This window comes from Diabrotica undecimpunctata, chromosome 8 (assembly GCF_040954645.1).
Source record: "Diabrotica undecimpunctata isolate CICGRU chromosome 8, icDiaUnde3, whole genome shotgun sequence".
In the NCBI taxonomy this organism is placed as follows: domain Eukaryota; kingdom Metazoa; phylum Arthropoda; class Insecta; order Coleoptera; family Chrysomelidae; genus Diabrotica; species Diabrotica undecimpunctata.
Window position 1 is genome coordinate 53,663,550 of NC_092810.1, and position 13,322 is coordinate 53,676,871.

At 33.1% G+C, this 13,322-nt stretch overlaps 2 protein-coding genes across 5 annotated transcripts in view; one reads left to right on the top strand and one right to left on the bottom strand.

Annotated features, from left to right (window-relative positions):
- Positions 1-13,322, top strand: part of LOC140448413 (melatonin receptor type 1A-like) — a 245,660-nt gene that overhangs the window by 164,319 nt on the left and 68,019 nt on the right. The gene's annotated exons all lie outside the window — the stretch shown is intronic.
- Positions 1-13,322, bottom strand: part of LOC140447550 (major facilitator superfamily domain-containing protein 12-like) — a 31,000-nt gene that overhangs the window by 13,225 nt on the left and 4,453 nt on the right. Inside the window, exons 1-2 of one of the 4 annotated variants that reach the window (XM_072540261.1) lie at positions 10,494-10,597; positions 8,375-8,447 (exon numbers count right to left, since the gene is read on the bottom strand). The exons of 1 other annotated variant lie outside the window; for it this stretch is intronic. Coding sequence is in view for 1 of the 3 variants with exons in the window: in XM_072540258.1 (XP_072396359.1) it covers positions 10,494-10,519 (26 nt within the window). In the remaining 2 variants the exon portion in view is untranslated. Of the gene's footprint in view, positions 1-8,374; positions 8,448-10,493; positions 10,598-13,322 lie in introns of those variants that run through there. 2 more of the 4 variants (XM_072540259.1, XM_072540258.1) reach the window with 2 other exon arrangements.

Here is a 13,322-nt window from a genome sequence, read left to right on the forward strand (position 1 = left end):
AATTAAATTATGTTTGTAAAAAAATTTGGCGAATTAAGCTAAATATTGAAAAACAAAAAAACAAAATAAAATATCTTAACATGACAATATTTAGGTCTGTTTTTATGGGTCTTATAAAGGTAAATATTGAATAAAACTGTTCCTTACACTATCCAGCCTCAGTTATCGAACTTTACTCTTTTTTACTTTATTACAATTTATTAGTCTTTTTATATATTCTAGTGACTTTTCTAGAATCTGCCAGCTTGATATTGACCAACAATATCCTTTGTAAAATGTTTAAGTCTTTCAAATAATACATTGCCGAAGATTTTATACGCAGATGCTAACATAGTAATGCCTCTATAGTTCTTACACTCCAGTTATTCCCTTCAGCTACTCTTCTGGTACCCAATAATTCTGCCATATAAGTACTATTAGTTTATGGATTGCTGCAAAAAGTTGATCACCTCCTTTTTTATACATTTCCGAACAGATTTCATCGATTCCTGGGGCTTTATTGTCTTTTAGTTTTAGGATCCCATTTGACACTTCTCTTTTAGTTTATTAATGTCGATTTTTCTCTCCTTCTCCCGATCTCCTTTTTTAAATTGGATATTCTTTCTTTAAATCGCGCTTTAACTAGATAATGATGACTATCTATGTTTGCTCCTCTAAAAGACCTAACATCTAGTAAATTAGAGCAGCGTCTTGCATCGATGATTATATGATCTATTTGGTTAATCGTTTCATTATCAGGAGATTTTCAAGTTCCCTTATATATATCTTTATGAGGAAATCGGGTCCCAGCTATTACCATGTTCTCAGACATCGCGAAGTTTATAATTCTGAGACCGTTATCATTAGAGTCTAGGTGTAGAATCTCTTTTCCGATGGTGGGCGAAAATATATTCTCTCTTCCGACTTTGGCATTAAAGTCTCCTGCTATTATTTTGATGTCATTTTTTGGGCACTTGTCGTACTCTCGGTCTAGTGCCTCATAGAACATGTCTTATAGCCACAGTCATAAGTTATATTAATAGTAGTTGATTTTTCGTTTTCATAGATTGGTTTGAATTTTATGTGACAGACTGTACTTCTTTCCTACAAAAATATTCGTAGTAAGTTACCAGGTGCGTTTGGGTCTTTTATAATAACATTGACGTCGCTGTGTCAGATCTTCCGAAAAATCTTGCCTAAATTGGGTAAGGCCAATTCGGAAATGGCAGAAGAGTTGTCTCAAGTTGCTAGCCGAAGTTTGCGGTACGCCCTGTCTCCGATAAGCAGTGAACAGTGTATCAGCGTTCGCTATATTTGCGTGCATTCAAACACCGATATGTAAATAATGAACAATTTTGTAAACCAAACTCTTTTTTTGTATAGTTCTTGTGTAAAATATTCTCTCTACACATTAAATGTGTAGTATCGATCGATTACTCTTTATTCTTCTATAAGTACAACCTGATAAAACCAAACACAGACTGAGCCATCGCCTTGAGGTATGCTTACTTATATCGAAGGAATATCTTTAACAGTTCCATGGTAATAAAATATTTGGTACTGTAAGCAATAAGCTTTCCTCAAATAATTAGTGTAGAATACGTCAAAGTTTTCCACCCGTCATCTTATGCAGAAAATATAGACATAACGTCCAAATTCGGCCAAAGTCCTAACGACTGAATTATTAACGCGGTAACTTAAGGAATTGCTGTGAACTTTTTTAACAAGAGAAATTAAATGAAGCAATAAGAAGTTCGATTGCTGGAGTGTTGTTTCATATAGAAGTCGCTACTAGCATACTCAGGTAAGTTATATTACTGTAACTGCCATATAGTTACAGAGCATTTCATTTCAGTTCGAGCTACCATAAATGTTCTTTATAAAAGGTGAAATATCGAAACACATGTAGAACAATAGGGTTCGAATTAAAAACAGATGCAATTGTCTACTAACAAATTAAGTGATGCCTAGCATGATCTTCAAAGATCAGAATCAGCGATGTTAGAATAACATCATTCAATTATTTTCAACGTTATAAAATAGACGCAGGCATTTTTTTAATACACAACTTTTTATAAAGATAAATACAGACTTAAAGATGAAAATACGTTAGTAATAATATATTATTATTTTTTTAATTAAATAAATATTATTAATTAAATATTATTATTTTAATAATATATATTATTATATAAGTGCAGTGATTACGAGAGTGTAGACAGGTACTTCATGCGACTTCGCTTCGCCTCGTTTTACTTCCGTTCTGTGTCGGTTTTTCGCGTCCGAGTCAAAGGGCCCGAAGTTCGAATACGAAGTGTCACACTACATTACTCAACTTCACGTGTATGTAGAGAGTCGCCTCGCCTCGATTAACTTCACTTCAACACTTCGTCCAAAGAACTTCGATCGAGAGTGTAAACGGCGTTTTAAACAATAACTTATAGTTGCAATGTGAAAAACGTACAAGTCTTGTGCTGATTTACAATATTATTTTATGACTTATATGTATCACATAAATGATAACAATGAAACGCATAAATTAAAACTTTAATTAAGTTCCTGATAAACAAACCCACATTTTTATCAACAAGTTTATACCAAAAGTATAAAGATACAAAGGTTGTTTGCCAATATCCACATCCTAACAAACGGGTCGAGAATATTTTGTTTAAAATGTCAGTAATCAAGTCAAATTATAAACAACAGTTAAATTAATTTTAAAAATACCAGTATTGTAGATATACAGAAACCGATAGTTTCCTATATTTTGCGGAGGGGCGTGAAATAAGTAATAAATATTTATTACATGTAATATATTGTCCCGGTCATATCTACATTACGTAATGAAACGTAATGAAAAAAGTAAAAAAATGTTTGTAATTGCAAATATCAGAACTGTGTTTTTAGCTAATCAGTCTATATAATGCAGTAGAATTATACAAAAACTATTGAAAATTGAATTTTAATGATTACAATTATTATTACTTTAAAACAGCATAATATCGGCTTGAAAATTTCACAGAATATGTATTTTCGTATCTCCGAATTATCATATGAATGACAGTGTTTCATTCATATGGTATGTGAAAGACGCTCTTCAAGAGTGCCTCTTCAAGGTGTGGCAGCTCCCTTAACAGGGAGTGAATTGGGAAAAGAGTAGACATCCGTTTGCGAATGTAGTCGTTGCGATTGCAGTTTGGAGAGTTATGGAGACGAGTGTATTGCTAAGAAGCAGTTGTCTGATTAAGAGGTGCCTTCGCATATAGCTATACTTGTGGGAACGGCTTTTTTGATTGAGCATTATTGACTTGCAGCATATTGATATCTGCGGTATCTTAATGATGTCGCTTCTAGGGTGACGAAGTACTCATCAGGAAGCTCGTTTTCAGCCAAGTTAAGAAGTTTGGCGGGGAACGGCTTTTTTGGTTGAGCATTATTGGCTTGCAGCTTATTGATATCTGCGGTATCTTAATGACGTCATTTTAGGGCGACGAAGTGCTCATCAGGAGGCTCGTTTCCAGCCAAGTTAAGAAGTTTGGCTGAGAGGAAAGGAACTTTCTTTTGGGGGAGTCTGGTGAGTATACGCCCTAGGTCAGGGTATGATGATTGGATGGCCACTTTTGCTCTGATTTTGGAGCTACCTATTGTACGTAGGACGTATTTCTTAACGAGACGGCGGATTCTGATCTATATTGTAGTAATATTGGATAGTTGGTGGATTAATGCCGACGGATAGTCTGTACGTTTCCCATGATTTTTCTTAGAATTTTTCAATGATAGAGTTAATTTTACGGCTGTTAAGGAAGGCGTAAAGAACCGCCCTGTACTAAACAATTGGCCGTATAAAGGTTTTGTACGTGTGCAACAGAGTTTTGTGGTGGATGCTGCCAAATATACCTGAGCCCCTAGGAGTCTAGCCCTTTTTCTCACCCTATTTAGAGTGAGGTTCAGTTCGGTGTCCCAGTAGAGATTCCTTTGAAACTGAATGCCCAAATAGGACACTGATCTTTGAAATGGTCATCTATCTCCATAGCTCAATCCGATTGCACTCTTCATACCGAGGAGTACCCGGATATCTGAAAAGGATGGCTTGTGTTTTTTTTTATGTAAAGTAACTCTCCATTTATTTCACCATTTAACGATTTTGTCGAGTTAGGCCTGGGATTTGTCGAGCACAGGTCGATTCCTTAACGTCCCGTTGATGGTGCCTGAGGAAAGTAGTACAGTATCGTCGGCATAGAGTAAAATGGTTTCGGAGTTACGTACCTCTTAGGCGGGGAGGTCGCTGTTGTAAACTGTGTATAGAATTGGTGCTAAAATTGAGCCCTGGGACATATCAGCTTCTGGAGTGGAGAATTTATCAGTGATTTTAACTCGGACGGTCCGATTAGAAAGGTAGGAGTAGGTTGTTTTTAGAAATGTGGTTGGCAGTCTAGAGCGGCGGAGTTTTTCTATTAAGCCTGCGTGCCAGACTTAATCAAAAGCCTGGACGTCTAATGAAAGTTGCTGCTTCTGTCAATGAATTCTAAGAAGAGTGTTCAGCAACTCCTTAAAGACGACCAGCTGATTTTGTTTTGTTTTTTTTTGTACAGTTAGTTAGCAACTGCTTCCTAAAGGTATAGAGACTATGTTTCAGGGCCATCAACCCAGTTTGGGAGTCTTACGTTGCCATGAAGCTAATTCTGATTAAAACATCCTATAATATTATCAGCAACAATGTAATTTTAAAACTAATTTAACAACAATTTAAAGGGTTGTTTTACCCGTATACAGATTGAACCAATTTAAAACGGAACATACAATTTAATATATGTTTGTTTGAACTGCATTTGAAATAGTGGACCAATATAAAACTTGGACAAAAATAAATCCATACCCGGTGATAGACATTGTATAAAATATCGTTCAACTATCTGTCTTCTTTAAAGGAAAGAGGAGCTTGCCTAATAGTCGGAGAGATAGAGCCGAAATTTTGAACTGATCAGTAATATGACATTTCTCTATTGGAATATATTCATTGTAACTGGGTTAAGACTTTGCCTTACAGGCGGACGCCCCTCGTGGTACAGGGGGTGGCTATACAGGGATGAAGTTGTCATTTTTTTCGGAAAAATTAACGATCGATAATATAGCTGAACATTTGCCCAGAGTAAGTAAAATCTTGGTATAACTAGACGAAATCCCAAAGGGCGGATGCGAGAGTGGATACATAAGGGGTGGCGGACAGGGGTGAGGTTGCAATTTTTTGGGAAAAAATTAAGGATAAGTAATATGTCCGCCATTTTCATGGCTCATTATTTAGCCCCTAAAAACTCTAAATATAAAAGGGCGGACAGCTGGGTTGGTACAGAGAGCCATAAAACGGGGTCAAATGTACCCCTTGCCTGCGCATTTTAGGTCTTGGTAACAATTTTCAAACTGATTTTATTATGATATTTTTATACCGATTGATTTGAAAATTTGTATGCTCACTTCTGTTACTATTCTGAAAAGAGTCAAGTAGAGTTTTCCTCAAAATTTTCCAAAAAAATTTCCGTAAATGAAAATTTTCGTAATTTTTTGAGGTAAAATCTAATTTGTAGAATCCTTTCGATTTTCTGTCAGTTATACCATGATTTTTTTCCAAAAATTTTCAAACGATTTTTCCGATAAGAAAAAAAATTTAGAAAAACTTTAAAAATTTTGTCATTTTTCTCACTCTCATTGATTTCATCACATTCATCATCTTCGTCACTTTCACTTTTAATAATATCACATTCATTATCTGCTTCATTTTCAATCACTACTTCTCGAACTGATTCTGGCATCTGAGGTCCACTAAATCATTTGAATTTATTTGTTTCATCTTCAAACTCCCAACCATGTTCTTCAACAATCAATTCTGTTGGTACTTTTTTATGAGCATTTGTCCAAATATTTGAAATATAATGAGCTCGCAGTAGATGTTGGTGTAATTCATCTTGACATGGTGGTAAGCTTGAAGCATCGAAATTTTTTAGTTTTTTTTAAGGCTCGTTCACATCATGCAACTTATACTGCCGATTAAATAGTGAAACTCTGACATCGTTTACTTTTCTTTTTGGAATTGTTCTCGTCAGTCCTGTTCCATATAAGTGACATATGAAAGTTTCTAAGGTTTCAAAAACTTCATTACAATCGAAGTCAGTTTCACCAAGTTGAATAAAAGCATCTTGATACTTATTACATTTAGCGCATGCGTCTAGAATTACTGATCTAAATGAACGCGCATCATTATTATTTTAATATTTTAAAATAATAATGATGCAAAATTAATGTCCAAACAGAATTTGTAAAATTATAATTAACTAATGAAAAAAAAAATGCAATCAATTTGAAAGTTAAAAAAAATATTGAAAATATCTACAAAGTAAATTTCAAAACTTAAAAAATTGATAATTCCACTATTAAATTGATTTTTATTAATAATTATTTGTAAAATGTTAAAGGAATTCTACAAATTGAATTTTACCTATTGATAAATAGAAATAATATATTTTGTAATTGATTATTAATGTAATAATAAATCAAATTTTTCTTATATCTGAACAATCATTATTTATGCAATATAAATTTAAAAACCTTTTTATTGTAATAGAAAATAAGTAAAATTACTATTTGTTATACCAAAAATATTTAATAGTTAACATTATAAAATTACTTTAATTTAATAAAATATCAAATATCAAACATTTATTCAATTAAAAATTAATTCGTAAAATATTTATATTTAAGAAAAAAATGTGATTTGTAAAGTAAATATGACTTTAGTTTGAAAAAAAAAAACATTATCATAATATCATTTTAAAACTACAAAATATTCTATAAAAGATTCAGATGATGACGTAGAGTTTTATCAAATGTTTTAGAAAAGTTTTTCTAAATTTTTTTTTTCTTATCGGAAAAATCGTTTGAATATTTTTGGAAAACAAATCATGGTATAACTTACAGAAAATCGAAAGGATTCTACAAATTAGATTTTACCTTAAAAAATTACGAAAATTTTCATTTACGGAAATTTTTTTGGAAAATTTTGAGAAAAACTCTACTTGACGCTTCTCAGAATAGTAACAGAAGTGAGTATACAAATTTTCAAATCAATCGGTATAAAAATATCATAATAAAATCAGTTTGAAAATTGTTACCGAGACCTAAAATGCGCAGGCAAGTGGTACATTTGACCCCGTTTTGTGGCTCTCTGTACCAACCCAGCTATCCGCCCTTTTGGATTTAAAGTTTTTAAGGGCTAAATAATGAGCCATGAAAATGGCGGACATATTATTTATCGTTAATTTTTCCCCAAAAAATTGCAATTTCACCCCTGTCCGCCACACCTTATGTATCCACTCTCGCGTCCGCCATTTGGGATTTCGTCTAGTTATACCAAGATCTTACTCTGGGCAAATTGTCAGCCATATTATTGATCGTTAATTTTTCCGAAAAAAATGACAACTTCATCCCTGTATAGCCACCCCCTGTACCACGAGGGACGTCCGCCTGTAAGGCAAAGTCTTAACCCAGTTACAATGGATATATTCCAATAGAGAAATGTCATATTACTGATCAGTTCAAAATTTCGGCTCTATCTCTTGGACTATAAGGAAGCGATAAGTGGTTTGACAGCATAATAACTGCTTGTTTAGTCTAGTTTTTTCAGTGATTCTAGGCAACCTATTTGGGTGGAGTTTTGACTTGTTCTTGAATGAGTTCCGAATCCAGCAGCCCGCTGAAGTATTGGATTTTTATAATATAATTATTTGACAACCTTTTGTTGGCCAACCACCTAGAGCGGAGTTGAGCCGAAATACATTGATTTCGTATGTTCCGTTTTAAATTCGTTCAATCTGTATATAGTGGCTTCACACGTCATTTATAACTAGCGACAGCACAGATGATGGAATAGTCATTCCGAAAACGTTCTGTGATGTAGTCCGAAAGTGTTAAATCACAGTAAGGGCCTTTAAATAAATATACCTTTTGTAAAAGATTTTTATTTTTTTTTTAATTAATTAGTTAATTGAAAATTAGCCGACCAACCATCAAAATAAACCGCCTAAAATGGTTGAGCCACGTTAGGCAGATGAATAAAAGTGATCCTGCTAAAATAACCATGCTAAATAGACCGGTTGAAAGAAGAAGAAGAAGAAGAATGCAATCTAAACTCAGATATCTGTACGATGTGCACGACGATTTAATGGAGATTGGAATAAGGGGATCGAAAAGACAGACACTTAACAGGGAAGTATGGAAGAATGTTTTGATGCACCAATTTGTGCCATCTGATGATGATGAATTAAAAATTAATTTTGTGTACATACTATTTAACAATATATCCATCTTTTAACAAAAAATTGTGAAAAAACCAAGTAAAACTTACTGTAAAACCAGGAAAGCTATAACATCTGCGCAACTTGGTGCATTATCAGATGGACATTATTCCGCGGGTGATACTGCAAAGAGAACAATTGGTTAAACAAATATGTTAATAGCTGGTGAATATGTTGCCGCGAAAATTGCTATGACAGTTTACATCTATCTCGGATAAGCTATGAAAATCTACATTTTCAAAAGACCATACCAATATGTGTCAAGTGTCAAGCAATGTCGCGGAAATGGCACTTAAATTCGGATAAATTTCAAAAAAGAAAGGTGCTTGTATAAAGGTGCTAGTCCATTGAAATGTTACATTTTTTATGCCTTATCGTGCATTTCTTATAGAATACAATTTAGTTTTTTTGATGTTTTGAGAAGGTACGTATAAGCTTAAGTTCAAGTTTGTGAGGTCGTAACCTTATCCCGGCCGCCATCTTGAAAAAGGGAGGAAAGGGGTTTTCGCGCTGTATCTTGTAAACTAAGCTAAACTGTAAGATAGAGAAAACAATTGAAAAAAATATAAACATGAAGTGCTTAAAGCAGAACCTGCGAAGCATACAAATTAATAGCATACAGAACAAAGGAGTTGAGACCAACAATATTAAAGAAATTTTACAGATAACGCACGAATATTATATTTATAAATCTCTATAAAACAGAACAAAAACCAACCTTAACTTAGAACAAAAAGAAATCCTTAATCAGTTACAACTGAAAATAAAGAACGTTAACTCTGACCTACAACCAGAAATCAGTAAAAATTAAATAAAAAAGGCACTCAAAGAAATGAAGAAATCTCCTGGGAAAGATGGAATAACTGTGAAAATGCTAAAAACTGGGAGGGGGGGGGGAAACTACAGTGGAAGTCCTTTATGTACTAATGAATAAAATATTGAACACAAAACAAATACCCACCACATGGAACGAGGCAATCACACTATTACTATTTAAGAAAAACGATAGAAGATAAACTGAAACTGAAAAACTATAGGCCCATAACGCTACTGAATGTAATATACAAACTGTTAACTCGGCTACTAACAAACAGATTAACAACTAAGTTAGATAATTACCAGTCAAGAGAGCAAGCCGGTTTTAGAAAAGGATTCAGTACAAGCGACCATCTGCTTACGATAAAAATATTAATTGAGAGGGCCAACGAATATCAAATCCCAATGTATATGGCATTTGTAGACTTTGAAAAAGCATTCGATAAGGTGGAACATTGGGCAGAAGTCTTTAGAAAATGGAAGAATAGACTATAGATATACGGACTTAATTTCCAATATATATGATCAAGCAACAACATCCATCAAAATAGTTGAACAAACGGAGCCCATTAAGATACGGCGAGGAGTCAGACAGGGTGACACTATATCACCCAAACTATTCAATCAAGCTTTGGAAGACGTTATGAGGAGATTACAATGGGAAAAACGGTGTATTAACATAAATGGCCAATACTTGAATCACTTAAGATATGCAGAACACATTGTATTAATAACAGATAAAAGGGAAAAATTACAAAATATGATGGATGAATTAAATAGAATCAACAAAAATAGGTCTACAAATGAATTATAATAAAACGAAAATTATGACCAACCAACCAGAAGAATTAATAATTACAATTGCACAAACAACTATAGAACAAGTACAAGAATGTGTATATTTGGGACAACTAGTTAAATTAAATAAAGAAAATCAGACCGGAGAAATAAAGAGAAGGATACGGTTGGCTTGGGTATCCTTCGGAAAACTTTCCTATATACTAAAAATTTAATTTTTATTTTAATTTAATTTGCTACAAATAGTGTCTGACGAAATTTGACTCTAAGGTTGCTAATTGAGAGAAATAGAGCGAAAACTCTTTGCCCCCCTTTTTCCAAGATGGCGGTTGGGGGGGACAGGGTGGCGACCAAACAAACTTGAACTTACAACTTATAATAACCATCGCCACACATCCAAAAAAATTAAATTGCATCCTCTCAAAAATTAACGTAATCTCAATGTAACTTTTCAATGAAATAACAGTTTAATAATTACTATAAATAAATAAAGCCTTCATATAAATATCTGTATAAAGAATGTTGTAGATAATAAGATTTGAAAATAAAACTTACAAATTCAAAGTTTGAGTACGTTTCATTAGTCACAATATTCACAAATGAATATCATACCAGTACAAATGATTCACTTTCTCTTTATTGATGTTTACTTATACAAAGTAAAATGTAGCTGTTGCATTTTTCCAATAATACCCATAAATCTATTGTTCTAAAAACCATTATTCAAATACAATTAAATTTTTAATATGCACTGTCATTGTTTAGTGTATTTTATAGATATTACACAATATAGAGCACAATATTACTTTTTTTTAAATCGATGTATGTTGAAATTTTAGTATCAACATCTAATATCTAGGAGTCATTAGTTAATACGGCCCCCAAATCCTATATTAGAGCTGAAAAATATAAACAATTTTTTGAAGATGTAGGTAATCAATTTATCATGTCATGGGAGATGACTTTGATGCAAGGCACATCCATTGGACGTCGAGGCTTGTAGCAAGCAATAGAAAAGAATTACTCAAATCAATAAATCTATTTCAAGAGGAAAGCCAGCATACTGTCCTAATAAAATTTTAAAAGTTCCTAATTGAGTAGATTCTTGTTCATCACTAGGAATGTTCTAGTCAACAAGCAGTACATTCCAAAAAAGGATTCGCTTGGCAGTGCATTTAAAAACAAAACAAGGTCACTGATGTGGAAAAAATTGTTAATAACATCCAGCTAGAGGCGTGGAAAAATACACCTGAAATATATAGACGATTGGGTGATAAACTCGCCAAACTATGCCAAAAAATCTCGGAATGTCAATGTCAAAAAGGTATGTCAAAAAAGGAAGACAAGGAAAATGACGGAAAGAAAAGGCCACCATACAAATTGATATTTTTTGAATAAAATTAAAAACCTCCAGCAATGAATACATGATCATAATTCTGGGTTTAAAACCCTTGTTGGGAGGCTGTAGCATCCTCAAAAAAATTTTGTAAGACCTTCCTATCTATCTCCTTCCTTTGCCAAACATGTACTCCCATGGATCTCATATTTCCTTCAATATTATCAATGAATCTTCCTCTACTTTTTTTGTCCAATGGGTCTATAAGTAGTGTTTTTTTACTGGATTATATTTACTCATCTGCATTACAAATCCTACTCATCTTAGAAACCTTTTTTAAGGGTTTTGACGATATCTCGTTCCTAGTATATTCTGTATATATCTGATATGTAAACAGTGTGTCCGTAAAGTATGGAATAAGTTCGATATTTCCTAAATGAAAAGCCTTTTTAAAAAATCTAAAACACGTCGATTTTTAAATTCAATGTTCTACGTTTTACAATAAAATTTCATTATACAAGTATAATTTCATTATTACAGTGATGACGTCATCGGCTCTTTTTAAAATGTAACACCCTGTATTTTAGGACATTTTTAGATCGATAAAATGAGCTGATTTCAAAAAAGTATAATACTCGGGTCTAATGGATATAATTTGAAAGACATGAGCTTAGAAAATAAATTATTTACTATCAATTGAAAAAAGTAGCCTACTTCTAGTTTTGGGTAAACTGTAATTATTTTTAGTAACGTTCAATAACAATTAAGTAGTGCAATGATTGTATTAATTCGTGAATATTCTGTATTATTGCTTAGAATTAATTTTAAGTAGAAATGAATTTGAGTGTAAAGCAAAGAATTAAGATACTCATGATGATTGGACATGGAGACAAATCGCGAACTCATGGGGGTAATCAAAATAAATTACACACATGGAAGTGTGTAATTTATTTAATGATAAATATCCAGGAATACCGATCACGCAGTAAACAGTAAGTAAGATTGAAAAGAAATTTCGAGAAACTGGTACGGTTGAAAATGCACGCAAATCAGGTCGTCCTTCTGTAAATTATGTTACAACATTAAATGTTCTACTCGCTTTTGAAGAAAATGCGCACACTTCTGTTCGTAAGGTTAGTAGTGATCTCGACGTTTGCAAAACAACGGTACCCAAAGTACGTAAAAGTAAGTAAAATGCACAGTTGTACAGGAATTAAAGGAGGATGATCCAGATAAAAGAATACAATTTTGCGAAATAATAATGGATAACAGCCACCGAAACCAGCTCTTGGTTCAAAATATTATTTTTTCTGATGAGGCTACATTCAAATTAAATGGCGAGGTCAACCGTCAGAATTGTAGATACTGGGCAAAAGAAAACTCCAACTGGATACGGGAACATCATACACAATACCCGCAAAAGGTAAACGTATGGGCTGGCATTGTAAGAAATAAAATCATTGGACCCTACTATTTCGAAGGCAATTTAAACGGGCCAGCATACCTTCAGTTTTTAAGTGGGTATCTCGTACCTACTTTAGTTAATTTATTCCCCAGTACAATTAATCTTGGAGGTTTTGATAAAAGTTTATGGTTTCAACAGGATGGTGCGCCTCCGCATTATGCTTTAGATGTTCGAAGGTACCTATACGAAATTTTTCCGAACAGGTGGATTGGAAGACGTGGACATATTGAATGGCCAGTGAGGTGGCCAGACCTCAATCCTTGGGATTATTTTATGTGGGTCATTTAAAGAATGTTGTTCATAAAACGACACCTGCAAATATTGGAGACTTAAAAACAAGAATTCGTAAAGAAATAAACAATATTTCTCAAGAAAGCATAAACAAGGTTCTACAAGAATTTGTACAACGTTTGGCTACTGTCAAATACAACAAGGGCTACAATTCGAACATTAAAGATTAAGTCATGTATTAATTACTAGATTACTTTCAAGTTATTTATTATAATTTATTTATAATTTATTAATATTAAAAATCAATAAAAATTAATTTTCTAAGCGCATATCTTTCAAATTATATCCATTA